Genomic DNA, 27,305 nt, shown 5'->3' with positions numbered 1-27,305 from the left:
ACGCCGACCCCCGCCTGTGATCATGTCGTTTCTCCCACATACGCACTTCTCGACCTTGTACTATAATATTCTATAGTTATCACGCACTTCTGTCATTCTATATTATACGATTCTTCACTAGATCATTTCGTCCCAGGTCACGGACTTCATTTGTGATCATGTCATTCTTATACACATGACCCTCATTTGGGATTGAGGTCATTCTAGGTCACGCCATCTCATTTCTATACAGGGTCTAACCCCCCATGTGAGTAGGTTCTATATTATCACGCATCTCATTAGATCATGTTTGTTCTATTAACACTTCACTAGATCATGTCAAGCTCCCATAATATCACGATTTCACTAGACCACGGTCATTCTATACACGATCTTCATTTAGATCATGTCATTCTATAATATCGCCTCATCTCTGTTCAGATCATATCATCTCATATTATCACGACTTACTAGATCATGTCACAGCCCCCATAATATCACGATTCTTCCTCATTTAGATGAAACAGTTCTAGGTACATAGTCGGCCCTCATTTCAGGATCATGTTGGTTCTAGAAACACATGATCTTCATTAGATTGAGAAATAAGTTCTTATAATATACAACAGCCCCCCGCCTGCATCATGTCAAGCCCTGCGTCACGCCTACCCCCGCCTGCATCATGTCAAGCCCTCTGCGTCACGCCTACCCCCGCTCCATCATGTCAAGCCCTGCATCACGCCTACTCCCCCGCCTGCATCATGTCAAGCCCTGCGTCACACCTACCCCCAGCCTGAATCATGTCAAGCCCCTGCGTCACGCCACCCCCGCCCTGCATCATGTCAAGCCCCGTAGTCACGCCTACCCCCCGCCTGCATCATGTCAAGCCGAGCCCCCCGCCTCATGTCAAGCCCTGCGCAACGCCACTCCCCGCCTGCATCATGTCGGGCCTTGCGTCACGCCTACCCCGCCTGCATCATGTCAAGCCCTGCATCACGCCTACCCCCCGCCTGCATCATGTCAAGCCCTGCGTCACCTACCCCCCAGCCTGAATCATGTCAAGCTCCTGCGTCATGGCCACCCCCGCCTGCATCATGTCAAGCCCTGTGTCATGCCAACACAGACACATCCCGCCCTGCATCATGGCAAGCCCTGTGTGAAGCCAACACTTCCGTCTGCATCACGGCAAACCCTGTGTCATGCCAACTGGCCCTGCCCACCCGGCTCACAGACACCCCCTGTCTCCATCTTGGGGGGGGGGGGGGGGGGGGGGGGGGGGGGGCCCCCCCCCCCCCCCCCCCCCCCCCCCCCCCCCCCCCCCCCCCCCCCCCCCCCCCCCCCCCCCCCCCCCCCCCCCCCCCCCCCCCCCCCCCCCCCCCCCCCCCCCCCCCCCCCCCCCCCCCCCCCCCCCCCCCCCCCCCCCCCCCCCCCCCCCCCCCCCCCCCCCCCCCCCCCCCCCCCCCCCCCCCCCCCTCACGCCATCCTCCAGGCCCATCCTGGGTCATGCTGTCCTCCCCGAGGTCGTGTTTCTTCTTGACCTTCCCTGCCCCCGCCCTGCAGCGCCCGCCCGCCATGGGCTCCGGCGCCGCCGTTGAGTGGGCGCTCTCGGGCCCACCATGGCCTTCAGTGCCACCATCCTCTTCTCGCCCCCGCCCCCGAGGCCACCTGCTGCTGCTGCACCTGCAAGCGGGAGCCGGGGGGCGAGGCGGCCGGCAGCCCCCGCCCCCGGCACCCCATCAGCGTCTCGGGCCACGGGCTGGCGTGCAGAGCTCGGAGCAGCTGCTGCACCTCACCCAACAGCGCCTGGACAAGGCCGCGGGTTGGCCGAGGCCGCCCTGGCCCTGGCCAAGGCCAACAACCAGGCCTCACTGCTGAGGAGGAGGTAGGGGCTGCGGAGTGGGGCGCCCCCCGCTCCCAAGGCCAGTCCCCCACCTCCAGCTACCGGAGGAGGAGGAGGAGGAGGCCGAAGGCTTGGGGCACGGCCATCCAAGTGGTGATCGAGGAGCTGAGACAGCTGGGGCGGCGGCTGGGCCTGCCTGGACACCTGTTTCTCCCCCGCCGCCTGCAGACACGCACCGGGTGGGGTGTGTGAGCCGCAGATACCCCGCCCTCCAGTGACAGTCCCTGCCCTAGAGCCGCTGGGCAGCAAAGTTACTGTAGGGAGGCTGGGGAATACGCCAACCCGCCGCCTCTATCCCCGCGCTTCTCTCCTCTGGTGACAGTCCCTGCCCCAGAGCCGCTGGGCAGCAAAGCATTGGGGGAGTCACGCTTAACCCGCTCGTCCCCATCCCCGGCTTCCACATGCAACCTTGCCCTCTAGAGCCGCTGGGCAGCAAAGCATTGTGGGAGTCACGCCAACCCGCCAGCCCCATCCCCCGGCTCACACAGTCCCTGCCCCATGGGCAGCAGTTACTGGGGAGGCCACGCCAACCCGCCGCCCCCATCCCCGCCTCCTCCTTGGTGACAGTCCCTGCCCTAGAGCTGGCAGCAAAGACGGGGAGTCACGCCAACCCCATCCCCGGCTCACACAGTCCCTGCCCCAGAGCCGCTGGGCAGCAAAGCATTGTGGGAGTCACGCCAACCCGCCGCCCCCATCCCCGCCTCTCTGGTGACAGTCCCTGCTCCCAGAGCCGCTGCGTGTTACTGTGGGAGTCACGTCCACCCGCCGCCCCCATCCCCGGCCTCCCACAGTCCCTGCCCTAGAGCTGCTGGGCAGCAAAGCACAGGGGAGTCACGCCGCCCGCCGCCCCCATCCCCGGCTCCCACAGTCCTTGCCCAGAGCCGCCGGGCAGCAAAGCATTGTGGGAGTCACGACCCTGCTTGGCGCCGGGGGGCAGAGGCTTGAAGGGTACTGCTAGGAGTTGGGGGCTGGGGGCTGCTGGTTGAGGAATTCCTCCGTCTGACACAGCTCTCCCCCACAGGTGGAGGAAGAGCGTTCCCCGGGAGGTCCACAGCGAGTAGCGGCTCCGGCCTTCCCCACCACCCCTCCCCTTCCCCAGTCGGCCGGGAGCCTGAGCCCTCCAGCTCCGAGGAGCCCCTGGCACGGCCCGCCGGCCCCGGGTTCCGGTTCTCGCTGGGGTTCGCCAGCGCCCCTGCCGCAGCCGGGGCAGCGGGCCCAAAACGCCCGGCGCAAGAGGGACCTGGTGCTGTCGGTGAGTGTGTGCGTGGGGGGGGGCACCCAGGAAAAAGCCCCCCCAATGACTGACTGTCTGACCCACAGAAACTCGTCCATAACGTGCACAACCACATCACCAACGACAGGAGGTTCAATGGCTCCGAGAGGTGAGTCCTTCCTTGCAAGGGACCCAGGAGTCCTGGCACGCCCCGGCCCTGCTCTAACCACTGGCCCCCAGCACCACCTGGTGCCATGCCCAGAGCCCAGGAGTCCTGGCACGCCCCGGCCCCGTGCTCTAACCACTAGCCCCCACCACCACCTGGTGGCATGCCCTGAGCCCAGGAGTCCTGGCACGCCCCGGCCCCGTGCTCTAACCACTAGCCCCCAGCACCACCTGGTGCCAGGCCCAGAGCCCAGGAGTCCTGGCACGCCCCGGCCCCGCTCTAACCACTAGCCCCCAGCACCACCTGGTGCCATGCCCAGAGCCCAGGAGTCCCACGCCCCGGCCCCGTGCTCTAACCACTAGCCCCCAGCACCACCTGGTGCCAGGCCCAGAGCCCAGGAGTCCCGGCATGCTCCGGCCCCGTGCTCTAACCACTAGCCCCCAGCACCACCTGGTGCCAGGCCCAGAGCCCAGGAGTCCTGGCATGCTCCGGCCCCGTGCTCTAACCACTAGCCCCCACCTGGTGCCAGGCCCAGAGCCCAGGAGTCTTGGCACGCCCCGGCCCCTGTGCCAGCCCCCACCACCACCTGGTGCCAGGCCCAGAGCCCAGGCACGCCCCGGCCCCTGTGCTCTAACCACTAGCCCCCAGCACCACCTGGTGCCAGGCCCAGAGCCCAGGAGTCCTGGCACGCCCCGGCCCCGTGCTCTAACCACTAGCCCCCAGCACCACCTGGTGCCAGGCCCAGAGCCCAGGAGTCCTGGCACGCCCCGGCCCCAATGCTCTAACCACTAGCCCCCACCACCACCTGGTGCCAGGCCCAGAGCCCAGGAGTCCTGGCACGCCCCGGCCCCGTGCGCTAACCACTAGCCCCCAGCACCACCTGGTGCCAGGCCCAGAGCCCAGGAGTCCTGGCACGCCCCGGCCCCGTGCTCTAACCACTAGCCCCCAGCACCACCTGGTGCCAGGCCCAGAGCCCAGGAGTCTTGGCACGCCCCGGCCCCGTGCTCGAACCACTAGCCCCCAGCACCACCTGGTGCCAGGCCCAGAGCCCAGGAGTCCTGGCTCTCAGCCCTAACCACTAGTCCTGCCTGGTCGCCCTCCCTTCTGGCCCCTTGGCAGCATCAAGTCGTCCTGGAACATCGGGGTCGTGAAATTCCTGCTGGAGAAACTGAGGCATGAATTGGTGACGAGCCAGCACAACTACACCGACAAGGAGCTGAAGGGTGAGTGCATGTTTATACTCCCGTGCCCCGTGGGGCACCCCTACCCGGCCTCTGCCCCCTCTGCCCCCCGGCACGGCCCTGCCTGGCCTCTGCCCCCCTCTGTGCCCCCCCAGTCTGACCTCCTCCCCATGGCGCCCTTGTCGTGCCCAGGTGCCTGCGTGGCGCACTTCCTGACCAAGCGCCGCGAGTATCGCAACTCCCTGAACCCCTTCAAGGGGCTGAAGGAGAAGGAGGAGAAGAAACTGCGGAGCCGCGCCACCGGGTGAGGAGCCCGGCGGAGGGTGGGGGGCCTGATGGAGCCGGGGACAGAGGCCTGGAGGTGCAAGCCAGGGGGCGGGCCGATGGGGGGCAGCGTAGGGGGATAGGACCATGGGGGGGTGCAAGCCAGGGGGTGGGACCGTGGAGGGTGCAGAGTAGGGGTGTGGGGCCATTGGGAGTGCAAGCCAAGGGCTGCAGGGTGGGGATGTGGGGGTGAGGCCAGCGGGGGGGGGAGCAGGGCGGGGATGTGGGGCCATGGGGGTGCAAGCCAGGGGTGGGACCGTGGAGGGTGCAGGGCAGAGGTGGGGTTCTGGGGTTGTGGGGTGGGGGGCCAAGAGGCTGCAAGGGCTGGGGATGTGGGGGTGAGGCCATGGGGGGGGGCAGGGCGGGGATGTGGGGCTGGGGGGTGCAGGGGGTGGGACCGGGAGGGTGCAGGGCAGAGGTGTGGGGTTCTGGGGGGGGTGCAGAGTAGGGGGGTGAGGCCATGGGGGGAGCAGGGCAGGGGTGTGGGGTGCAGAGTAGGGGGGTGAGGCCATGGGGGGAGCAGGGCAGGGGTGTGGGGTTCTGGGGGTGCAGTTTGGGGGTGAGGCCATGGGGGGAGCAGGGCAGGGGTGTGGGGTTCAGGGGGCAGAGTAGGGGTGAGGCCATGGAGGGAGCAGGGCAGGAGTGTGGGGTTCTGGGGGGTGCAGAGTAGGGGTGTGGGGGAGCAGGGCAGGGGTGTGGGGTTCAGGGGTGCAGTAGGGGCGTGAGGCCATGGGGGGAGCAGGGCAGGGGTGTGGGGTTCTGGGGGGTGCAGAGTAGGGGTGAGGCCATGGGGGGAGCAGGGCAGGGGTGTGGGGTTCTGGGGGTGCAGGAAAGGGGGTGGGGCAGGGCAGGGGTGGGGAGGGGGTGAGGGGTGAGGCCATGGGGGGAGCAGGGCAGGGGTGTGGGGCCAGGGGGTGCAGAGAAGGGGGTGGGACCGTGGAGGGTGCAGGGCAGGGGGTGGGGTTCTGGGGGTGCAGAGTAGGGGGAGGGGCCAGGGGGAGCAGGGCAGGGGGTGGGCTGGGGGGGAGTGGGGGTGAGGCCATGGGGGGAGCAGGGCAGGGGTGTGGGGTTCTGGGGGTGCAGTGGGGGGTCATGGGGGAGCAGAGGGGTGTGGGGTTCTGGGGGGTGCAGAAGGGGGTGGGACCGTGGAGGGAGCAGGGCAGGGGTGTGGGGTTCTGGGGGGTGCAGAGTAGGGGGGTGAGGTGGGGGGGGGCAGGGTGGGGGTGGGGCCATGGGGGGTGCGAGCCAGGGGGTGGGACCGTGGAGGGGGGCAGGGCAGGGGTGTGGGGTTCTGGGGGGTGCAGAGTAGGGGGGGGGCTGAGGGCATGGGGGTGCAGAGTAGGGGGGTGAGGCCATGGGGGAGCAGGGCAGGGGTGTGGGTTCTGGGGGTGCAGTGGGGGTGCAGGGGTGGGGGGTGCAGGGCAGGGGTGTGGGGTTCTGGGGGGTGCAGAGTAGGGGGGTGAGGCCATGGGGGGTGTGGGGTGTGGGGGGGGTGCAGAGTAGGGGGGTGAGGTCATGGGGGGAGCAGGGCAGGGGTGTGGGGTTCTGGGGGTGCAGAGAAGGGGGTGGGACCGTGGAGGGTGCAGGGCAGGGGTGGGGTTCTGGGGGGTGCAGAGTAGGGGGGTGAGGTCATGGGGAGCAGGGTGGGGATGTGGGGCCATGGGGGGGCAGCCAGGGGTGGGACCCAGGAGGGAGCAGGGCAGGGGTGTGGGGTTCTGGGGGGTGCAGAGTAGGGGGGTGAGGCCATGGGGGGAGCAGGGCAGGGGGTGGGGTCTGGGGGTGCAGAGTAGGGGTGAGGCCATGGGGGGAGCAGGGCAGGGGTGTGGGGTTCTGGGGGGTGCAGAGTAGGGGTGAGGCCATGGGGGGAGCAGGGCAGGGGGTGTGGGGTTCTGGGGGGTGCAGAGTAGGGGTGGGGTCATGGGGGAGCAGGCAGGGTGTGGGGCCCTGGGGGTGCAGAGTAGGGGGGTGAGGTCATGGGGGGAGCAGGGCAGGGGTGTGGGGTTCTGGGGGGTGCAGAGGGGTGGGACCGTGGAGGGAGCAGGGCAGGGGTGTGGGGTTCTGGGGGGTGGAGCAGGGGTGAGGTCATGGGGGGAGCAGGGCAGGGGGTGGGGGTCTGGGGGTGCAGGGGGGGGTGAGGCCATGGGGGGAGCAGGGCAGGGGTGTGGGGTTCTGGGGGTGGCAGAGGGGGGGTGGGACCGGAGGGAGCAGGGCAGGGGTGTGGGGTTCTGGGGGGTGCAGAGTAGGGGGGTGAGGCCATGGGGGGAGCAGGGCAGGGGTGTGGGGTTCTGGGGTGCAGAGTAGGGGTGAGGCCATGGGGGGAGCAGGGCAGGGGTGTGGGGTTCTGGGGGTGCGTAGGGGGGGTGGCCATGGGGGGGCAGGGCGGGGTGTGGGGTTCTGGGGGGTGCAGAGTAGGGGGTGAGGTCATGGGGGGAGCAGGGCAGGGGTGTGGGGTTCTGGGGGTGCAGAAGGGGGGGTGGGACCGTGGAGGGAGCAGGGCAGGGGTGTGGGGTTCTGGGGGGTGCAGAGTAGGGGTGTGGGGCTGGGGGGAGCAGGGCAGGGGTGTGGGGTTCTGGGGGGTGCAGAGTAGGGGTGTGGGGCCATGGGGGTGCAAGCCAGGGGGTGGGACCGTGGAGGGTGCAGGGCAGAGGTGTGGGGTTCTGGGGGGTGCAGAGTAGGGGCGTGAGGCCATGGGGGGAGCAGGGCAGGGGTGTGGGGTTCTGGGGGGTGCAGAGTAGGGCAGAGGCCATGGGAGGGGGCAGGGGTGGGGGTCTGGGGGGTGCAGAGTAGGGGGGTGAGGCCATGGGGGGAGCAGGGCAGGGGTGTGGGGTTCTGGGGGGTGCAGCAGGGGAGGGAGGGAGGGCTCTGCCAGAAGGGAGCAGGGCACCAGGGGGGTGGGGCGGGGCGACCCCGCTCGCCCCCCAGCTCTTCGCCAACGGGCGTGGCGCGGCTGCTGGGCCCCGAGGAGCAGGGCCTGTGGCGGGGCGTGACGGAGGAGCTCATGTCGGACGAGGAGGACAGCCTGAGCGAGCCGGGGGTGTGGGTGGCGCGGCCCCCCCGCTTCCGCGCCGCCCCCTCACCCAGCTCTGCTACCGCCTGGACATCAACGCCAAGCACGGCGCCAAGGCCAACCGGGTCTACGGGCCCCCCTCGGAGCGGCTGCCCTCCGCCGAGGCCCAGCTCCTGCCCCCCCACCTCTACGACCCCCACTTCCAGGAGCGCCCGGAGGAGGGGGCCTTCCCCTCGCCCCACAAGGCCTTCTGCCCCGACCTGCGGCCCTTCGTCGAGATCAAGGTGGAGAAGGACGAGTGAGCTGGGACGGACGCCCCGCACCGCAGATGGCTGCCACGGGGGACCCCCCGACGTGGGCGCAAGGTGGAGAACGTGGAGGGAACCAAGACGGCTGCCAGAGGACCCCGGGGGACAAGGACAGGAAATGGGGTGTGATGGGGAGACGGCCGCCCCACGTTCAGCATGATACAGCTGGGACCTGTGAGGGGGCAGGACCGGCGTGTCCCCCCCAAGTGCTGCTAGGAACCTCTGGGGGAGAATGTGAGCCACACATGCCCATTGGGGGGCAGGAGAGTGGGGTGTCCCTCCCCCACCCAGCTCCTTCCCTCACCTCAAGATGACCACCCCACCGCCAAGATGGCCGCTGTGGGGAAAAGGGACGGGGTGGGCCGTCCCCAGCCCCACTGAGCCTGATCTCAAGCTGGAGGAGGACACGTGACTGGGGGGGCCCTGCAAAAGGGCTGTCCCGCCAGGGACTTGTGGGGCAGGAGGCTGATGTGGGGGGCACACAATGACAAGGGGGAGACCCCTGTAACAGGAGGCCTTTTTCACTCTGATACCCTGCCTCAGTGTCTCCTTTCGCTGCTGTCTCCACCGCTTCCCTGACCCGGGACACCTGGGTTCTCGCCGGGGTGGGGGGCCTCAGCTGTGGGGGGGAGTCTGTGGCCAGGCCCGGCTTGCCTGGCAGCTGCCTTTGTCTCCCGTTCTGCCCCCCTTCCCTTTGGACAGACTATCTGGACTGGGCAAATTAGCATATGCAAATCAGTCATGTGACTATATTTCTGGACCCACACAGGGCTCCCTCTGCCCCCCTCCCATGATCCTGGGCTATTGCATGGGAAAGCCCTGGGGCTGAGACAGAGCAGCCGGAGGGTAAGGGGCTCGGACATCAGTAGGCTCCAGAGTGAACAAACTCAGAGGCAGGATGGGGGCAGAGCACCATGCGGTGTGGGGGCTGGGACCTGCCTTAGCCCCTCAGCCCCTGCCCTCCCTGCTCCCCACTTCCTCACAGCCCCTCCCGCCTCCTCCTCACAGCCCCTCCCCTCCCTGCTCCCCACTTCCTCGCAGCCCCTCCCTGCTCCCCACTTCCTCGCAGCCCCTCCCCTCCTCCCCCTCACAGCCCCTCCCCGCTCCCCACTTCCTCACAGCACCTCCCGCCTCCCCCTCACAGCCCCTCCCCTCCCTGCTCCCCACTTCCTCGCAGCCCCTCCCTGCTCCCCACTTCCTCACAGCCCCTCCCCGCCTCCCCCTCACAGCCCCTCCCCGCTCCCCACTTCATCACAGCCCCTCCCCGCCTCCCCCTCACAGCCCCTCCCCGCTCCCCACTTCCTCACAGCCCCTCCCCGCCTCCCCCTCACAGCCCCTCCCCGCTCCCCACTTCCTCACAGCCCCTCCCCGCCTCCCCCCTCACAGCCCCTCCCAGCTCCCCACTTCCTCACAGCCCCTCCCCGCCTCCCCCTCACAGCCCCTCCCCGCTCCCCACTTCCTCACAGCCCCTCCCCGCCTCCCCCTCACAGCCCCTCCCAGCTCCCCACTTCCTCACAGCCCCTCCCCGCCTCCCCCTCACAGCCCCTCCCAGCTCCCCACTTCCTCGCAGCCCCTCCCCGCCTCCCCCTCACAGCCCCTCCCAGCTCCCCACTTCCTCGCAGCCCCTCCCCGCCTCCCCCTCACAGCCCCTCCCAGCTCCCCACTTCCTCGCAGCCCCTCCCCTTCTCCCCCTCACAGCCCCTCCCCGCTCCCCACTTCCTCACAGCCCCTCCCCTTCTCCCCCTCACAGCCCCTCCCAGCTCCCCACTTCCTCGCAGCCCCTCCCCGCCTCCCCCTCACAGCCCCTCCCAGCTCCCCACTTCCTCACAGCCCCTCCCCGCCTCCCCCTCACAGCCCCTCCCAGCTCCCCACTTCCTCACAGCCCCTCCCCGCCTCCCCCTCACAGCCCCTCCCCGCTCCCCACTTCCTCGCAGCCCCTCCCCGCCTCCCCCTCACAGCCCCTCCCCGCTCCCCACTTCCTCGCAGCCCCTCCCCGCCTCCCCCTCACAGCCCCTCCCAGCTCCCCACTTCCTCCCAGCCCCTCCCGCCTCCCCCTCACAGCCCCTCCCAGCTCCCCACTTCCTCGCAGCCCCTCCCCTTCTCCCCCTCACAGCCCCTCCCCGCTCCCCACTTCCTCGCAGCCCCTCCCCGCCTCCCCCTCACAGCCCCTCCCCGCTCCCCACTTCCTCACAGCCCCTCCCCGCCTCCCCCTCACAGCCCCTCCCCGCTCCCCACTTCCTCGCAGCCCCTCCCCGCCTCCCCCTCACAGCCCCTCCCCTCCCTGCTCCCCACTTCCTCACAGCCCCTCCCCGCCTCCCCCTCACAGCCCCTCCCCTCCCTGCTCCCCACTTCCTCACAGCCCCTCCCCTTCTCCCCCTCACAGCCCCTCCCCGCTCCCCACTTCCTCGCAGCCCCTCCCCGCCTCCCCCTCACAGCCCCTCCCCGCTCCCCAATTCCTCACAGCCCCTCCCCGCCTCCCCCTCACAGCCCCTCCCAGCTCCCCACTTCCTCGCAGCCCCTCCCCTCCTCCCCCTCACAGCCCCTCCCCTTCTCCCCCTCACAGCCCCTCCCCGCTCCCCACTTCCTCGCAGCCCCTCCCCGCCTCCCCCTCACAGCCCCTCCCCTCCCTGCTCCCCACTTCCTCGCAGCCCCTCCCCTTCTCCCCCTCACAGCCCCTCCCCGCTCCCCACTTCCTCACAGCCCCCCGCCTCCCCCTCCCCCTCCCTGCTCCCCACTTCCTCGCAGCCCCTCCCTGCTCCCCACTTCCTCACAGCCCCTCCCCGCCTCCCCCTCACAGCCCCTCCCCGCTCCCCACCATCAGCCCCTCCCACCCTCCCCCCCTCCCCAGCCCCTCCCCGCTCCCCACTTCCTCACAGCCCCTCCCCGCCTCCCCCTCACAGCCCCTCCCCGCTCCCCACTTCCTCACAGCCCCTCCCCGCCTCCCCCTCACAGCCCCTCCCAGCTCCCCACTTCCTCACAGCCCCTCCCCGCCTCCCCCTCACAGCCCCTCCCCGCTCCCCACTTCCTCACAGCCCCTCCCCGCCTCCCCCTCACAGCCCCTCCAGCTCCCCACTTCCTCACAGCCCCTCCCCGCCTCCCCCTCACAGCCCCTCCCAGCTCCCCACTTCCTCGCAGCCCCTCCCCGCCTCCCCCTCACAGCCCCTCCCAGCTCCCCACTTCCTCGCAGCCCCTCCCCGCCTCCCCCTCACAGCCCCTCCCAGCTCCCCACTTCCTCGCAGCCCCTCCCCGCCTCCCCCTCACAGCCCCTCCCCGCTCCCCACTTCCTCACAGCCCCTCCCCTTCTCCCCCTCACAGCCCCTCCCCGCTCCCCACTTCCTCACAGCCCCTCCCCTTCTCCCCCTCACAGCCCCTCCCAGCTCCCCACTTCCTCGCAGCCCCTCCCCGCCTCCCCCTCACAGCCCCTCCCCCAGCTCCCCACTTCCTCACAGCCCCTCCCCGCCTCCCCCTCACAGCCCCTCCCAGCTCCCCACTTCCTCACAGCCCCTCCCCGCCTCCCCCTCACAGCCCCTCCCCGCTCCCCACTTCCTCGCAGCCCCTCCCCGCCTCCCCCTCACAGCCCCTCCCCGCTCCCCACTTCCTCGCAGCCCCTCCCCGCCTCCCCTCACAGCCCCTCCCAGCTCCCCACTTCCTCGCAGCCCCTCCCCGCCTCCCCCTCACAGCCCCTCCCAGCTCCCCACTTCCTCGCAGCCCCTCCCCTTCTCCCCCTCACAGCCCCTCCCCGCTCCCCACTTCCTCGCAGCCCCTCCCCGCCTCCCCCTCACAGCCCCTCCCCGCTCCCCACTTCCTCACAGCCCCTCCCCGCCTCCCCCTCACAGCCCCTCCCCGCTCCCCACTTCCTCGCAGCCCCTCCCCGCCTCCCCCTCACAGCCCCTCCCCTCCCTGCTCCCCACTTCCTCACAGCCCCTCCCCGCCTCCCCCTCACAGCCCCTCCCCTCCCAGCTCCCCACTTCCTCACAGCCCCTCCCCTTCTCCCCCTCACAGCCCCTCCCCGCTCCCCACTTCCTCGCAGCCCCTCCCCGCCTCCCCCTCACAGCCCCTCCCCGCTCCCCAATTCCTCACAGCCCCTCCCCGCCTCCCCCTCACAGCCCCTCCCAGCTCCCCACTTCCTCGCAGCCCCTCCCCTCCTCCCCCTCCCCTCCCCCTCCCCCTCACAGCCCCTCCCCGCTCCCCACTTCCTCGCAGCCCCTCCCCGCCTCCCCCTCACAGCCCCTCCCCTCCCTGCTCCCCACTTCCTCGCAGCCCCTCCCCTTCTCCCCCTCACAGCCCCTCCCAGCTCCCCACTTCCTCACAGCCCCTCCCCTCCCCCCTCACAGCCCCTCCCCTCCCGGTCGGAGCCCCGCCCCCGCACTCCCATTGGCTGCCGGCTCGAAGCCCCGCCCTCCCGGCGGGTCGGGTTCGGGAGCTAAGGCGGGAAGGGCCGCTGCACCGTGACGTCACCGCGCCCCCTGGCGAAGGGTGAGCTCGCGCCGCCCGCCTGTTCTCACCGCGGTCCGACCCCCCCCAGCGCCTGGGGGAGGGGGGCTGTGGGAGGGGGGGCAGAGGGACGGGGGCTGTGGGTTGGGTGGGGGGCAGAGGGACAGGGGGCTGTGGGTGGGGGGCAGAAGGACAGGGGGCTGTGGGTTGGGTGGGGGGCAGAGGGACAGGGGGGCTGTGGGTTGGGTGGGGGGCAGAGGGACAGGGGGCTGTGGGTGGGGGGCAGAGGGACAGGGGGGCTGTGGGTTGGGTGGGGGGCAGAGGGACGGGGGCTGTGGGTGGGGGGGCAGAAGGACAGGGGGCTGTGGGTGGGGGGCAGAGGGACAGGGGGCTGTGGGTTGGGTGGGGGGCAGAGGGACGGGGGCTGTGGGTGGGGGGCAGAGGGACAGGGGGCTGTGGGTTGGGTGAGGGGCAGAGGGACAGGGGGCTGTGGGTGGGGGGCAGAGGGAGGGGGGCTGTGGGTGGGGGGCAGAGGGACAGGGGGCTGTGGGTTGGGTGGGGGGCAGAGGGACAGGGGGCTGTGGGTGGGGGGCAGAGGGACGGGGGCTGTGGGTGGGGGGCAGAGGGACAGGGGGCTGTGGGTGGGGGGCAGAGGGACAGGGGGCTGTGGGTTGGGTGGGGGGCAGAGGGACGGGGGCTGTGGGTGGGGGGCAGAGGGACAGGGGGCTGTGGGTTGGGTGAGGGGCAGAGGGACAGGGGGCTGTGGGTTGGGTGGGGGGCAGAGGGACAGGGGGCTGTGGGTGGGGGGCAGAGGGAGGGGGGCTGTGGGTGGGGTGGGGGGCAGAGGGACAGGGGGCTGTGGGTTGGGTGGGGGGCAGAGGGACAGGGGGCTGTGGGTGAGGGGCAGAGGGACAGGGGGCTGTGGGTTGGGTGGGGGCAGAGGGACAGGGGGCTGTGGGTTGGGTGGGGGGCAGAGGGACGGGGGCTGTGGGTTGGGTGGGGGGCAGAGGGACGGGGGCTGTGGGTGGGGGGCAGAAGGACAGGGGGCTGTGGGTGGGGGGCAGAGGGACAGGGGGCTGTGGGTTGGGTGGGGGCAGAGGGACAGGGGGCTGTGGGTGGGGGGCAGAGGGACAGGGGGCTGTGGGTTGGGTGGGGGGCAGAGGGACGGGGGCTGTGGGTGGGGGGCAGAGGGAGGGGGGCTGTGGGTTGGGTGGGGGGCAGAGGGACGGGGGCTGTGGGTTGGGTGGGGGGCAGAGGGACAGGGGGCTGTGGGTGGGGGGCAGAGGGAGGGGGCTGTGGGTGGGGTGGGGGGCAGAGGGACAGGGGCTGTGGGTTGGGTGGGGGGCAGAGGGACAGGGGGCTGTGGGTGAGGGGCAGAGGGACAGGGGGCTGTGGGTTGGGTGGGGGCAGAGGGACAGGGGGCTGTGGGTTGGGTGGGGGGCAGAGGGACAGGGGGCTGTGGGTGGGGGGCAGAGGGACAGGGGGCTGTGGGTGGGGTGGGGGGCAGAGGACAGGTGGCTGTGGGTGGGGGGCAGAGGGACAGGGGGCTGTGGGTGAGGGGCAGAGGGACAGGGGGCTGTGGGTTGGGTGGGGGGCAGAGGGACAGGGGGCTGTGGGTTGGGTGGGGGGCAGAGGGACAGGGGGCTGTGGGTGGGGGGCAGAGGGACAGGGGGGCTGTGGGTGGGTGGGGGGCAGAGGGACGGGGCTGTGGGGTCCTGTGGGCATGGGGGCCCCGGGCGGCTGTGCTCCCGCTCACCCTGTCTCTGGCAGGCGATGTCTGCGGAGACGCAGGGGGCTGAGCTGCTGGCAGCAGGTAAGTGGGGGGGTGGCTGGGGGGTGTCCCTGCCCCCCCCCGGCGATGCCTCCTCGTCCCCCACCAGCCCCGTCTGCCTGCTGACGGAGGAGGATGCCAGCGCCTACCCCGGCCTGGCCAGCCTGCTGCGGGGCCTTACCCCCCACCTGCAGCCCTGTGGTCTCAGCGCCCCCCTGGCCCGCCAACTGGAGCAGGTAAGTTTGTGTGTGGGGGGGCTGCCCCCCACATCGCACCCGCTCACCCCTCTCGCCCCCCGCAGGCTGAGAAGGAGCTGCGGCTGCGGCGGGCGGCCTGGCTGCGCTGGGAGGCCCTGCACCGGCTCCTGCAGGAGGCGCTGATGGAGCAGGCGGGAGCCGCCCCTACCTTGCAGGACAGGCAGGTGAGCTGTGGCGGGCCGGGGGCACTGGAGGGAGGGGAAGGGAGGTATTGGGAGCTCAGGAGAGGAAACACAAAGCGGGGGGGAGGGGCAGGGACGTGGGGTTGAAGTGAGGGGTTGGGAGAAGAGGGACAGCAGGGAGTGGGGGGCAGTACAGGGATACCCCATATTCAGGGCCCTCGCTAAGTGGCTTTTGGGCACCCCACCCACCCCACATCTTCCTGCCCTGCTCTCGCCCCTCTGACCTCTCTTGCACCTCTTCCCCAAAGCCCCTCCCCTGACCTGTACCAGCCAGGAGATACTGGGGGCCTGGTGTGGGCAGCAGCAGGGGTCCCCCACACCCACCCCCAGCCTGCGCCCTGCATCGCTCAGCCGCTCCAGCTCCCTCCAGCATACTGAGTGCTGCCCTCCCCGCCAGGCCCCACAGGTAATTCCCTGGGCCCCATGGACCCAGCCACAGGCAGGTGCCCCGAACCATCCTCTGACCCCGTTTCCTCCCCCCCAGTTCCTGGAGGCGCTGGAGCAGCGGCTGCTGGTGGGGGAGTTGAGCCGCATCCTGGAGCCGGGCCATTCCCTGCACAGCAACCGGCCCCCCTTGCTGGGCCTGGGGGCCTCCGACCTGCTGGAGCTGCTGCCCCCGAGCCAGGTAACCCAGCCCCCCTGGACAGGGAAGGGGGAGGGAAGCTGGGGTCCGGGCACTGAGCCCTCGGTCTGTGTCCCCCCGCCCCGGGTGCAGGACGTGGAAGTGCTCCAGCAGCGCCTCCCCCAGGAGATAGAGGAGCGGCTCCGGCGGAAGGGCCTGGCCTTGCTGAGCTACCACCGGCCCGAGAGCGGTGAGCTGGTTGGGAGGAGGGTCGGCGTGGGGGAGGACACCGGGGCGTGCTCTGACCACTGTCCCCCCCCAGACAGCGCTGGGGAGACGGCGCGCTGCGCCATGCTCTGGACCATGGCGGAGGGGCTGGCGGCGGAGCAGCGGCGCCTGCAGGACGCCCGGAGCCGGCACCTGGAGCTGATGGGGCTGCTGGAGAGGCAGAGAGCAGCCTACCCACAGGTACGGGCTGGGCCGCGTGGGGTGGGGCTTGCCTGGGGCCCGCCCCTCTGAGCGCTCACCCCTCTTCTTCCCCCCAGGTTCTCCTGCGATGCCTGGGCCTGTTGCGGCAGCTGGCCCAGGAGCACCGGCTGGGGACACAGGCCCAGCTCGACCGCCTCAACACGCACTACCTGGAGGCCAAGTGCAGCGCCATGTTCCTCAAGATCCGGTGAGAGGGCAGGCGGGAGGGGCCGGCGGTGCCGTGGGGGCAGGGCTGTGGGGCTCAGCGCTCCTGTGGGGGGTGGGCTGGGAGCCCGGCCAGCCTGGCTCAGGGCTCCCTGCTGGGCTCTCGTGCAGGATGGAGGAGCTGAGCGTGCTGTTGGACACCTACTCGCCGGAGAAGGTGGAGGTGCATCGCCTCATCAGGTACAGGGGCGGGCAGGGGGCCTGGGGGAGGGCAGAGGGCGGTGGGATCGGGCTCCTGGCACTCACCCTCCCCTCTCGGCAGGGCCGGCCTGCAGGGCGCCGTGCAGCAGCAGGAGCAGGAGCTGGCCACGGCGCGGAAGATCCTGGGGGCCTACGAGAGCCTGGGGCCGGAGTTCGAGGGGCTGGTGCAGGAGTACAGCCGGCTGCGGGAGCGCATCGACAACAAGCACTGGGCCCTGCAGGAGTTCAGCCGGGGCTGCCACTGAGCGCCTGGGCCCCGGGCGCCAATAAACACGGTGAAACTGCGCTGGCTCCGGGCGCCTGGTGTCCTTCCCCGGCCCGGCCCCTGCGCCGCCCGCTCCACCCCCACCCCAGCCGCCAGAGAGCCCTGAGCCCTGTGGAGCCCCCCAGCCGCCAGAGACCCCGCAGCCCTGGCCCCTGTGGAGCCCCCCAGCCGCCAGAGACCCCGCAGCCCTGGGCCCCAGTGGAGCCCCCCAGCCGCCAGAGACCCCGCAGCCCTGGGCCCCTGTGGAGCCCCCCAGCCGCCAGAGACCCCGCAGCCCTGGGCCCCTGTGGAGCCCCCCAGCCGCCAGAGACCCCGGAGCCCTGGGCCCCTGTGGAGCCCCCCAGCCGCCAGAGACCCCGGAGCCCTGGGCCCTGTGGAGCCCCCCAGCCGCCAGAGACCCCGGAGCCCTGGGCCCTGTGGAGCCCCCCAGCCGGCAGAGACCCCGGAGTCCTGGCCCCGTTCTAGGCACTGGCCCCTGGGCAGAGACCCCGGAGTCCTGGCCCCGTTCTAGGCCCTGGCCTCTGGGGAGCCCCCCCAGCCGGCAGAGACCCCGGAGTCCTGGCCCCGTTCTAGGCACTGGCCCCTGGGCAGAGACCCCGGAGTCCTGGCCCTGTTCTAGGCACTGGCCCCTGGGCAGAGACCCCAGAGTCCTGGCCCCGTTCTAGGCACTGGCCCCTGTGGAGAGACCCCGGAGTCCTGGGCCCGTTCTAGGCTCGCAGCCGGCCGTGCCCTGAGAGCTGCCAGTGCAGCAGCTGCAGCCTGAGGCGCACAGCAGGGATGGGGTGAGAGTGTGGGGAGCTGCAGGCAGGGCCCTTCCTGGGGGCAGGTGAGAGCCAGCCCCGGCCTGCCCCGGGCCAGGGAACCCCCAGCTGCTCCCTGGGGGAGGGGGCTCAGCGCACTGGCCCACAGGGTGGTGACTGAACCCGGAGTAGGCCTGGGGCTCTGGGCAAAGGGGCCGCACCTGATGGGACGCCACGGTCCCTCCCCAGGGGCTCCCTTTCCCCCGCCCCGCTGGGTTGTCCTGGGGCTGGGGAAGTGGGGCCCAAGGGGTGGCAGTGGAGGGTCAGAGGGGAGAAGGGTAAGCGCGCCCCGCAGAACTCCCCTGGCCTGTTCAGCCCGAGGGGAGTGGGGGCCCCAGGGGCCGGCGTGGGCGACGAAGTCCAGTGTGGAGAAGCGCCCGGGGGAGGCCACGGGCCCTGGGAGCTGCTGCCACGCGAGGGATCCGGATCCGTGGCTCCTTCCTGGCAAACAGCCACGCGCTGCGCCGGGGTCTCGAGAAAGGGAGACAGCGAGGCAGGAAACCTTCCCTGCCCCCGTCGAGATCCGGGGGGTCCTGCCTGCCCCAAAGCAGCTGGGTGGTAAACATGCTGGGGGGAGGCCTGGGCGGAGGGGAGACCCCAACCGGGGCAGGAGGGGTGGCTCAGCAGGGGCAGGATGGAGGCTGTAACGTCCTGCCTGGGCTGGAGAGGGTGACTGGGGCTTGGAGCTACACCTACCCAGACCCACAAATGGCCAGTGGGCCCAGCCAGGGGCAGCAGGATGTGGTCAGGCTGCATTAACCTGTGGAACTCCCTGCTAGGGGACGGTGCGAGGCCGGATATCGGTGGAGGGGGGAGCCTCCCCCCCCGCCCCCCCCCAGCTTTAGCAAGATGTGCCGCTCGGCTGGCAGGGAGAAGGGAAGGTTTATTCACTAACGGGGCCCTGGTGCAGTTCAGACTTATTGTCAGGACGCAGGAGAGGCCTGGGCCCCCTCCATGCACCCTGAGCTATTGTGGCCCTGCTGAACTGGGGCAGCCTCTGCCGCCACCAGGGAGCTGCACCCGCCATTCCCGTCCGCAGCCGGGCACCGGTGCAGTGCCCAGGGAAACTGAGGCACACCGGCAAGGCAGGACAGGGCAACTGAGGTGTGGCCAGGGAAACTGAGGCACACAGGCGGGGTTACAAAGTGAGGGCGCAAAAGGGTCTCGAGCCAGCCAGGAGTCGAACCTAGAATCTTCTGATCCGTAGTCAGACGCGTTATCCATTGCGCCACTGGCCCGCTAGGGGCAGCCCGGCCGCGGCCCCTATAAGCGCGCCGGCGGGCGGGGCAGCCCCCGGGCATGCTGGGAAATGTAGTCCCGGGCGCCGTGCATGCTGGGAATTGGAGTCCGTGGCGGGGCGGGCACCGTGGGGGCATGCGGGCCTGGCCCCGCGCACGGAATGACGGGAAAAGGAACCCCCCGCCGGCGTCCTGCGCTCCCTGATTGGCCGGCGCGGCCCGGCGCGGCGCTGTGATTGGCCGGGCCGGGGCGCGCCGCGATTGGCTGGCTCGGCGGGGGGGGCCTGGCGGCGATAGCGATGGCGGCGGCAGCGGCGGTGGCGGCTCCGGGCCCCGGCGGGGCGGGGGGGCCCCGCGTGTCCAGCGGGCGGGACCTCAGCTGCGTCCCGGAGGTGGCCGAGACCCTGGCCGCCGTGGCCAGGCAGGGGTGAGACCACGTGGCCCCGCCCCCTCCCGGGCCGCGTGGGCCGGGGAAGGGTTCCACGCACGTGGGCGGGGCCGGGGTGAAAGTTCCACGCACGTGGGCGGAGCCTACGGGGTGGATTCCACGCACGTGGGCGGGGCCTAAGGGGAGGGTTCCACGCACGTGGGCGGGGCCTAAGGGGAGGGTTCCACGCACGTGGGCGGGGCCTAAGGGGAGAGTTCCACGCACGCGGGCGGGGCCTAAGGGGAGAGTTCCACGCACGTGGGCGGAGCCTAAGGGGAGAGTTCCACGCACGTGGGCGGGGCCTAAGGGGAGAGTTCCACGCACGTGGGCGGGGTGGGGGGGGAGCCTAGAGGGAGGGCTCCACGGGCGTGGGGGGGCCGAAGGAAGGTTCCGTGCATGTGGGCGGAGCCTAGGGGGAGGGTTCCACTCATGGGGGGGGGCTTGGGTGGAAGGTTCCAACACGTATGCGGGGCCGGGGGAGGGTCCCACGCACGTGGGGGGGTCCCACCTGGGGGACTCCCGGCCCCTCCCGCCTGCCCCAGCCCGGCTCTCTCGGCAGGTTCGATTTCCTCTGCATGCCGGTCTTCCACCCGCGCTACCGCCGGGAGTTCAGCTGCCCGCCGGCCCGCGCCCGCCCCGGCCCCCACACCCGCTCCGACCTGCTGCTCTCCGGAAGAGGTGAGACCCCCCCGCCAGCGCCCCTGCTGGGCCCCCCTGCCCCACGGGCTGCCTGCTGTGGGACGTGCCCGACCCCCCTTTGCTCCTCGTGTCTCCCTGTGCCCCGAGGGCAGCGCCGCCCTGCTCTCCCCTCCCCCCGCGCTGTGGTCCTCACCCGCTCTCGGCTGGGGATAGAAACGGTTAACCGGTTAACTGATGAGCATCATCCCTAACGCGTTACCGGTTCACCGGGGGTGGGCCGGAGAAGCTCCCTCCTCCCCACCACCACAGGCTACCGCCTGGCTCCCCAGCAGCCGCCGGAGCCGGGAGCCAGCTCCTAAGCCAGCTCCCGGGGAGCCTCAGCTGAGGGCTCCTCAGCAAACGCGTTTTTACATCCGTGCTCTCACCCCCCCAGACTGGAACACGCTGATCGTGGGGAAACTCTCCCCCTGGATCCGTCCCGACTCCAAGGTGGAGGCCGTCCGCCGCAACTCGGAGGCGGTGAGTGGGGGCCGGGGGGGCCCGGGGAGGAGGGAGAGCCCTGGGGGTGGGGGTTATAACAGCCTGGAGGGGTCCCTGCTGGGGTGATGATGGGGGGTTTCGCCTGGGGGGAGATTTGGGAGCGGTGGGGTGAGCTGGGGAGGGGAGGGGTGACTCTGGGGGAGAAGGGGTGGGTTACACCATCTCCTCTCCCCCCAGGCGATGCTGCAGGAGCTGAACTTCGGGGCCTACCTGGGGCTCCCCGCGTTCCTGCTGCCCCTGACGCAGGGCGAGAACCCCAACCTGGCCCGTGTGCTGAGCACCCACATCCACACCGGGCACCACAGCGCCATGGTGAGCATGGGGCCGAGCGGGGCGGGGGGTGCAGGGAGGGGGGCATGCCCGCGTCTAACCTGCTCCCCCCTCCCCCAGTTCTGGATGCGAGTCCCCCTGCTGGACCCCGAGGATCTGCGCGACGACCTGATCGCCAACGAGCCAGTGCCGGTGGCTGAGGACGGCTCCGGGGACGAGAAGACTTGGATCTGGTGAGGGGCCGGGGGGATGGAGCCTGTCGCTTTGGGGGCATGGTGTGGAGGGCACTGCTGGGGGGAAGAGCGCAGCGCTGGTGGGAAGAAGCACCAGGGGAGGGGTTAGGAATCTGAGCAGGGGCAATGCACTGAAGGGAGGAGAGGGGCACTGGGGAGGGCACGTTCCTGCCTCCTATTCACTCCCCCCCCCCCCCAATTTCTCTGCAGGTGGCACAATTTCCGGACACTCTGTGACTACAACAAGCGCATTGCCGTGGGTGAGTGTGGGGTCAGGGCACTGCCCCAGGGAAGCACGCAGCCCCCAGTGTCCCTGTCCGGGCTGGGGGCACTGCCCCAGGGAAGCACGCAGCCCCTGGACTCCCGCTCCGGGCTGGGGGCACTGCCCCAGGGAAGCACGCAGCCCCTGGCCTCCCTCTTCGGGCTGGGGTCACTGTCTCAAGGAAGCACACAGCCCCCGGCCTTCCTCCCGGGGTTGGGGGCACTGTCTCAAGGAAGCACGCAGCCCCTGGACTCCCGCTCCGGGCTGGGGTCACTGTCTCAAGGAAGCATGCAGCCCCCGGCCTTCCTCTCCAGGCTGGGGGCACTGTCCCAGGGAAGCACGCAGCCCCCACTGTCCCTGTCCGGGCTGGGGGCACTGCCCCGGGAAGCTCGCAGCTGTGGGGCAAGGTTTTGAGCCCTGTTTTCTTTCTTCCCCAGCTCTGGAGGTGGGGCCCGACCTGCCCTCGAGTCACGTCATCGACCGCTGGCTCGGGGAGCCCATCAAAGCTGCCATCCTGCCCACCAGCATCTTCCTGACCAACAAGAAGGGGTTCCCCGTGCTCTCCAAGATGCACCAGCGCCTCATCTTCCGCCTGCTCAAGGTGAACGGGGACCCGGCCCAGGCTCCGCCCACCTAGATCATCGGGGCCCCGCCCACCGTGCTCTGGGAGGCCTCTCCCAGCCGGGGACACTGCAGCAGGGAAGCTCGCAGCACACGGGCATAGCAGGGGCACGACTCTCTTCTCCACTTCCGCCTTGCTGTGGGAGTGTGTGCTCCGTGGGGGGGTCCTGGGGCGTCCGTCCCAGTGTGGGGGTCAGGTGGGGGTGGGAGGTGGGGGGCTGTGCCTGTCTAACCCCTCTCCCACAGCTGGAGGTGCAGTTCATTGTGTGGGGCGCCCACCATCACCCGGAGAAGGAGTTCTGCTCCTACCTGCAGTACCTTGAGTACCTGAGCCAGAACCGGCCCCCCCCCTCTGCCTACGAGCTCTTTGCCAAAGGCTATGAGGACTATCTACAGTCCCCCCTGCAGGTAAGCAATTGCACTCTGGGCCATGACTCTCTCAGTAGGGTTCAGGGTTAACGCCACAGTATTCTCCTGGGGTGCCAGCAATGTGTCATCAGTAGGGTTCAGGGTTAACGGCACAGTATTCCCCCGGGGTGCCAGCAATGTGTCATCGGTAGGGTTCAGGGTTAATGGCACATCATCTGCCTGGGCAGCCAGCAATGCGTCATCGGTAGGGTTCAGGGTTAATGGCACAGTATTCTCCTGGTGTGCCAGCAATGCGTCATCGGTAGGGTTCAGGGTTAACGGCACATCATCTGCCTGGGGCAGCCAGCAACGTGTCATCAGTAGGGCTCATGGTTAACGACCGGTTTTAGAGTGAACATGCCCCGAACCATATGGGACCAGTACGCCCATTGTTAGGTTTCAGAGTGAACACCACATACCAGCAAGGCGCGGTGCGCTCGGCACAGCAAAAGTGCTGCTTCCTTAGCGTTGGGGTTCAGAGCGAACGTTCTCTGGGTCGTTAGGTTTCAGAGTGAACAGCTTGTAACCAGGAGGCGTTGGCTCGTTCCTCGTGAAGGTGACTCCTAGGGCCCATCGTTGGGGTTCAGAGTGCACGTCCCTGTGGGGGGCACCTTAGTTCTCCTCACCCCCCTCATGCTGTCCTCCCCCTCCCCGCAGCCCCTGATGGACAACCTGGAGTCCCAGACCTACGAGGTCTTTGAGAAGGACCCCATCAAATACTCCCAGTACCAGCAGGTGAGGGGGAGCGAGGCTCTGGGAGGAGCCAGGGGAAAGGGGCGGGGTTATGGAGGGAGGGGCAGAATGGGGCAATGGGGGGGGGAATCAGGGGAAATGCACGGCCCCCACTGACCCCACCCTTCCTCCTAGGCGATCTACAAGTGCCTGCTGGACCGGGTGCCCGAGGAGGAGAAGGAGACGAACGTGCAGTAAGTTCTGCCCCACCCCCCGGTGCTGCCCGCCCACAGGGGGGCACCCCCCACTCCCAGCGGGCTGCCCCCTAACCTCCCTGTGTGCCCCCCAGGGTGGTGATGGTGCTGGGGGCCGGCCGGGGCCCGCTGGTCAACGCCACGCTGCGGGCGTCCCGCCAGGCCAGCCGGCGGGTGAAGATCTACGCTGTGGAGAAGAACCCCAATGCGGTGGTGACGTGAGTGCCCGCAGCCGCGTCGGAGCTCGCTGAAAGCTAGGCCCTGTGTCCAGCCCTCCCTCGCCACCACGGGGAGAGCTGGGGGGCCGCGTTTCCTAGGCACCATGGTGGGGAGTTCTCCAGGGTAACACCATGCAGGCTGGAGAGCCGGCAGTAGGGGGAATCCAGTGGCGGGTAGTTCCTCAGGGTAACTATTCTGCCCCGCAGGCTGGAGAGCTGGCAGTAGGGGGGATCCAGTGGCGGGTAGTTCCTCAGGGTAACCCCTTTCTGCCCCGCAGGCTGGAGAGCTGGCAGTAGGGGGGATCCAGTGGCGGGTAGTTCCTCAGGGTAACCCCTTTCTGCCCCGCAGGCTGGAGAGCCGGCAGTAGGGGGGATCCTGTGGCGGGTAGTTCCCCAGGGTAATTCTATTCTGCCCCGCAGGCTGGAGAGCTGGCAGTAGGGGGGATCCAGTGGCGGGTAGTTCCCCAGGGTAACTCTATTCTGCCCCGCAGGCTGGAGAGCTGGCAGTAGGGGGGATCCTGTGGCGGGTAGTTCCCCAGGGTAACTCTATTCTGCCCCGCAGGCTGGAGAGCTGGCAGTAGGGGGGATCCAGTGGCGGGTAGTTCCCCAGGGTAACCCCTTTCTGCCCCGCAGGCTGGAGAGCTGGCAGTAGGGGGGATCCAGTGGCGGGTAGTTCCCCAGGGTAACTCTATTCTGCCCCGCAGGCTGGAGAGCTGGCAATACGAGGAGTGGGGCTCCCAGGTGACTGTGGTCTCGTCCGACATGCGGGAGTGGTCTGCGCCGGAGCTGGCCGATCTGATGGTGTCAGAGCTGCTGGGCTCCTTTGCTGACAACGAGCTCTCCCCGGAGTGCCTGGACGGGGCGCAGCACTGCCTGCGGGGTAAGCGCCGGCGGGGGGCGGGGAGGCGTGTGTTGGGGGGTATCTTTTGTGGGGGGCTCGTGGCCCCAGTCTCTGACTCGTCCCGTCCCCCAGAGGGTGGCGTGAGCATCCCCGGCACCTACACGTCCTTCCTGGCTCCCATCTCCTCCTCCAAGCTGTACAACGAGGTGCGGGCCTGTCGCGAGAAGGACCGGCACCCCGAGGTGAGCGCCAGGCCGGGCCAGCGGGGCCGTGGGGGGGGAGGAGAGCTGGGGGGTCACACGCTGACCAGGTCTCTCTGCCCCCCAGGCCCAGTTCGAGATGCCCTATGTCGTGCGGCTGCATAACTTCCACCAGCTGGCCCCGCCCCAGCCCTGCTTCACTTTCGACCACCCCCACCCAGGTAGGACCCTGCGGGGAGGGGGAGGGGGAGGGGGCGGGGCCTGGGTTGGCCACACCCCTCCTGGGTGCAGGGTCCAACCAGAGCGCACCCGTGTTGGCAGAGCCGACCCGGGACAAGAGCCGGTACCGGCAGCTGGAGTTCGCGGTGGAGGTGAACACGGTGCTGCACGGCTTCGCCGGCTACTTCGAGACCACGCTGTACGGCGACATCACGCTCAGTGAGTGCGGGCTGGAGGGGGGGAGCCCGGGCGACATTCCAGCGCAGCCCCCGCCTGGCGGCGCTCGGTGCGCAGAACAGGTTTTATCCCGCACAGGGAGGGGACGTCTCGCCTGTGGGGCAGGAGGAGCGGCGGTGGGGGGCTGATGGGGGTGGTGCCCCTGGGCTGGTGTACCGGACTCACCCCCTTTCCTCCTCCCCCCAGGTATCCGGCCCGAGACCCACTCGCCCGGCATGTTCTCCTGGTTCCCCATCTTCTTCCCTATAAAGGTGAGGGGTTGGGCCAGGGGCTCCTTGGGGGTGGGGCTTGGGTTTGGGGGGGGAGGGAGGGAGGAGCTGTACCAATACGGGGCAAGGCTCTGGGCTGGGGGCAGGGTAGGCGTCCTGGATGGGGAGGAGCTGGATCGCAGTGGGGCTGTGGCTCTGGGCTATCAGCTGGGCTGGGGGGGCCCTTGCAGGGGGTGGGGCAGGGGGCAGGGATGGGGTGGAGGTAGAGGGAAACGGGACAGGGCAGGAAGGGGTGGGGCCATAGGCAGGGTAAGGGGTGGGGCTAGGGCCAGAGGGAATGGGAAGGGGCGGGGCTAAGGATAGGGAGAGACGGAGGGGCGGGGCTGGAGCAGAGGGGGTGGGGCCACATGGGAGGTGGTGGGAAGGGGCGGGCACAGGGGGTGAGAGGTGGGAAGGGGGGCTAGAAGCGAGAGGGCGGGCTGTGGGGCAGAGGGGGTGGGGCTAGAGGTGGGAAAGGGAGAGCCCAGGGACAAGGAGTGGGCGGTGCCGAAGCGGAGGGGCGGGCCTAGGGGCTGAAGGGAGGAGGGGCGGGGCGCGGGCCGGGAGGGGCGGGGCTGACGCGTGCGTGCTCTCTCTCTCTCTCTCTCTCTCTCTCCAGCAGCCCCTGGCGGTGTGGGCGGGGGCGGGGCGGAGCAGGAAGGGGCGGGGCTGACGCTCTCTCTCTCTCTCCAGCAGCCCCTGGCGTTGGGGGCGGGGGCGGAGCGGAGCAGGAAGGGGCGGGGCTGACGCTCTCTCGCTCTCTCTCTCTCTCTCTCTCTCTGCAGCAGCCCCTGGCGTTGGGGGCGGGGGCGGAGCGGAGCAGGAAGGGGCGGGGCTGACGCTCTCTCGCTCTCTCTCTCTCTCTCTCTCTGCAGCAGCCCCTGGCGGTGGGGTTGGGGGCGGGGCGGAGCAGGAAGGGGCGGGGCTGACGCTCTCTCTCTCTCTCTCTCTGCAGCAGTCCCTGGCGGTGTGGGCGGGGGGCGGGGCGGAGCAGGAAGGGGCGGGGCTGACGCTCTCTCTCTCTCCAGCAGTCCCTGGCGGTGTGGGCGGGGGCCGGGGCGGAGCAGGAAGGGGCGAGGCTGACGCTCTCTCTCTCTCTCTCTCTCTCCAGCAGTCCCTGGCGGTGTGGGCGGGGGCCGGGGGCGGGGCAGAGCAGGAAGGGGCGGGGCTGACGCGCTCTCTCTCTCTCCAGCAGTCCCTGGCGGTGTGGGCGGGGGCCGGGGTGGAGCAGGAAGGGGCGAGGCTGACGCTCTCTCTCTCTCTCTCTCTCTCTCTCTCCAGCAGCCCCTGGCGGTGTGGGCGGGGGCCGGGGGCGGGGCGGAGCAGGAAGGGGCGGGGCTGATGCTCTCTCTCTCTCCAGCAGTCCCTGGCGGTGTGGGCGGGGGCCGGGGGCGGGGCGGAGCAGGAAGGGGCGAGGCTGACGCTCTCTCTCTCTCTCTCTCTCTCTCTCTCTCTCTCTCCAGCAGCCCCTGGCGGTGGGGGTGGGGGCGGGGGCCGGGGGCGGGGCGGAGCAGGAAGGGGCGGGGCTGACGCTCTCTCTCTCTCTCTCTCTGCAGCAGCCCCTGGCGGTGTGGGCGGGGGCCGGGGGCGGGGCGGAGCAGGAAGGGGCGAGGCTGACGCTCTCTCTCTCTCTCTCTCTCTCTCTCTCTGCAGCAGCCCCTGGCGGTGTGGGCGGGGGCCGGGGCGGGGCGGAGCAGGAAGGGGCGGGGCTGACGCGCTCTCTCTCTCTCTCTGCAGCAGCCCCTGGCGGTGTGGGCGGGGGCCGGGGGCGGGGCGGAGCAGGAAGGGGCGGGGCTGACGCTCTCTCTCTCTCTCTCTCTGCAGCAGCCCCTGGCGGTGTGGGCGGGGGCCGGGGGCGGGGCGGAGCAGGAAGGGGCGGGGCTGACGCTCTCTCTCTCTCTCTCTCTGCAGCAGCCCCTGGCGGTGTGGGCGGGGGCCGGGGGCGGGACGGAGCAGGAAGGGGCGGGGCTGACGCTCTCTCTCTCTCTCTCTCTCTGCAGCAGCCCCTGGCGGTGTGGGCGGGGGCCGGGGGCGGGGCGGAGCAGGAAGGGGCGGGGCTGACGCTCTCTCTCTCTCTCTCTCTCTGCAGCAGCCCCTGGCGGTGCGGGCGGGCGAGCGCGTGCGCGTGGCGTTCTGGCGCTGCGCGGGGCCCCGCAAGGTCTGGTACGAGTGGGCCGTGACGGCGCCCGGCTGCTCCGCCCTGCACAACCCCAGCGGCCGCTCCTCCACCATCGGCCTCTAGCCCCGCCCTCAATAAAGCCTCCGCCTCCTCCGCTGCCTGTCTGCCTGAATGACTGGGGGCGCCCCCTCCGCCCGCCTGGGGGCCCTGAGCCCCGCCCCCTCGCCCGCCTGGGGCCCTGAGCCCCGCCCCCTCCGCCCGCCTGGGGCCCTGAGCCCCGCCCCCTCCGCCCCGCCTGGGGCCCCGAGCCCCGCCCCCTCCGCCCGCCCGGGGGCCCCGAGCCCGCCCCCCCCTCCCCCCGCCTGGGGGCCCTGAGCCCCGCCCCCTCCCCCCGCCTGGGGGCCCTGAGCCCCGCCCCC

The 27,305-nt window shown here is 70.3% G+C and overlaps 3 protein-coding genes and 1 non-coding gene across 4 annotated transcripts; 3 read left to right on the top strand and 1 right to left on the bottom strand.

The window, feature by feature from the left end:
* Positions 1–1,588: 1,588 nt before the first annotated feature.
* Positions 1,589–8,380, top strand: C30H14orf93 (chromosome 30 C14orf93 homolog). The gene is given in 15 exon segments (XM_089774448.1): positions 1,589–1,626; positions 1,629–1,733; positions 1,736–1,789; positions 1,792–1,909; positions 1,911–1,950; positions 1,952–2,096; positions 2,923–2,961; positions 2,964–3,062; positions 3,065–3,091; positions 3,094–3,128; positions 3,197–3,258; positions 4,375–4,478; positions 4,629–4,740; positions 7,683–7,825; positions 7,828–8,380. Coding segments are annotated over 15 exon segments (1,359 nt in total). The 5' UTR covers positions 1,589–1,592; the 3' UTR covers positions 8,070–8,380.
* Positions 8,381–12,408: 4,028 nt separating this feature from the next.
* On the top strand, positions 12,409–16,460 carry HAUS4 (HAUS augmin like complex subunit 4). Its single transcript, XM_089774443.1, has 9 exons — positions 12,409–12,551; positions 14,280–14,516; positions 14,582–14,701; positions 15,204–15,344; positions 15,435–15,531; positions 15,604–15,749; positions 15,827–15,957; positions 16,086–16,154; positions 16,237–16,460. Exons 2-9 carry the CDS (start codon positions 14,283–14,285, stop codon positions 16,418–16,420), a joined length of 1,122 nt encoding a protein of 373 aa, XP_089630569.1. The 5' UTR covers positions 12,409–12,551; positions 14,280–14,282; the 3' UTR covers positions 16,421–16,460.
* A 1,945-nt stretch (positions 16,461–18,405) lies between these two features.
* Positions 18,406–18,478, bottom strand: TRNAR-ACG (transfer RNA arginine (anticodon ACG)). Its single transcript has one exon. It is a non-coding gene; the product is annotated as a tRNA-Arg (tRNA).
* Positions 18,479–18,744: 266 nt separating this feature from the next.
* PRMT5 (protein arginine methyltransferase 5) lies at positions 18,745–27,039 on the top strand. Its single transcript, XM_089774251.1, has 17 exons — positions 18,745–18,905; positions 19,465–19,583; positions 19,978–20,063; positions 20,262–20,396; positions 20,475–20,587; positions 20,798–20,847; positions 21,287–21,450; positions 21,717–21,878; positions 22,536–22,613; positions 22,746–22,804; positions 22,900–23,022; positions 23,727–23,902; positions 23,996–24,105; positions 24,191–24,284; positions 24,385–24,501; positions 24,706–24,770; positions 26,857–27,039. The coding sequence occupies exons 1-17, from the start codon at positions 18,778–18,780 to the stop codon at positions 27,007–27,009; spliced, it is 1,932 nt and encodes a 643-aa protein (XP_089630377.1). The 5' UTR covers positions 18,745–18,777; the 3' UTR covers positions 27,010–27,039.
* The last annotated feature ends 266 nt before the right edge of the window (positions 27,040–27,305 follow it).

Source organism: Pelodiscus sinensis, chromosome 30, assembly GCF_052426305.1.
Source record: "Pelodiscus sinensis isolate ZL-2025 chromosome 30, ASM5242630v1, whole genome shotgun sequence".
NCBI classification, from domain to species: domain Eukaryota; kingdom Metazoa; phylum Chordata; order Testudines; family Trionychidae; genus Pelodiscus; species Pelodiscus sinensis.
Note: the sequence above shows the minus strand (reverse complement) of the source record. Positions and strands in the feature narration are given on the sequence as shown.

Coding starts and splice junctions, on each gene's coding strand:
- HAUS4 (XM_089774443.1), top strand. CDS start 14,283: ATGTCTGCGGAGACGCAGGGGGCTGAGCTGCTGGCAGCAGGTAAGTGG. Junction 15,532..15,603: donor CTACCACCGGCCCGAGAGCG/GTGAGCTGGTTG, acceptor GTCCCCCCCCAG/ACAGCGCTGGGGAGACGGCG. Junction 16,155..16,236: donor GAGGTGCATCGCCTCATCAG/GTACAGGGGCGG, acceptor CCCTCTCGGCAG/GGCCGGCCTGCAGGGCGCCG.
- PRMT5 (XM_089774251.1), top strand. CDS start 18,778: ATGGCGGCGGCAGCGGCGGTGGCGGCTCCGGGCCCCGGCGGGGCGGGG. Junction 23,023..23,726: donor AACCCCAATGCGGTGGTGAC/GTGAGTGCCCGC, acceptor TCTGCCCCGCAG/GCTGGAGAGCTGGCAATACG. Junction 24,771..26,856: donor CCATCTTCTTCCCTATAAAG/GTGAGGGGTTGG, acceptor CTCTCTCTGCAG/CAGCCCCTGGCGGTGCGGGC.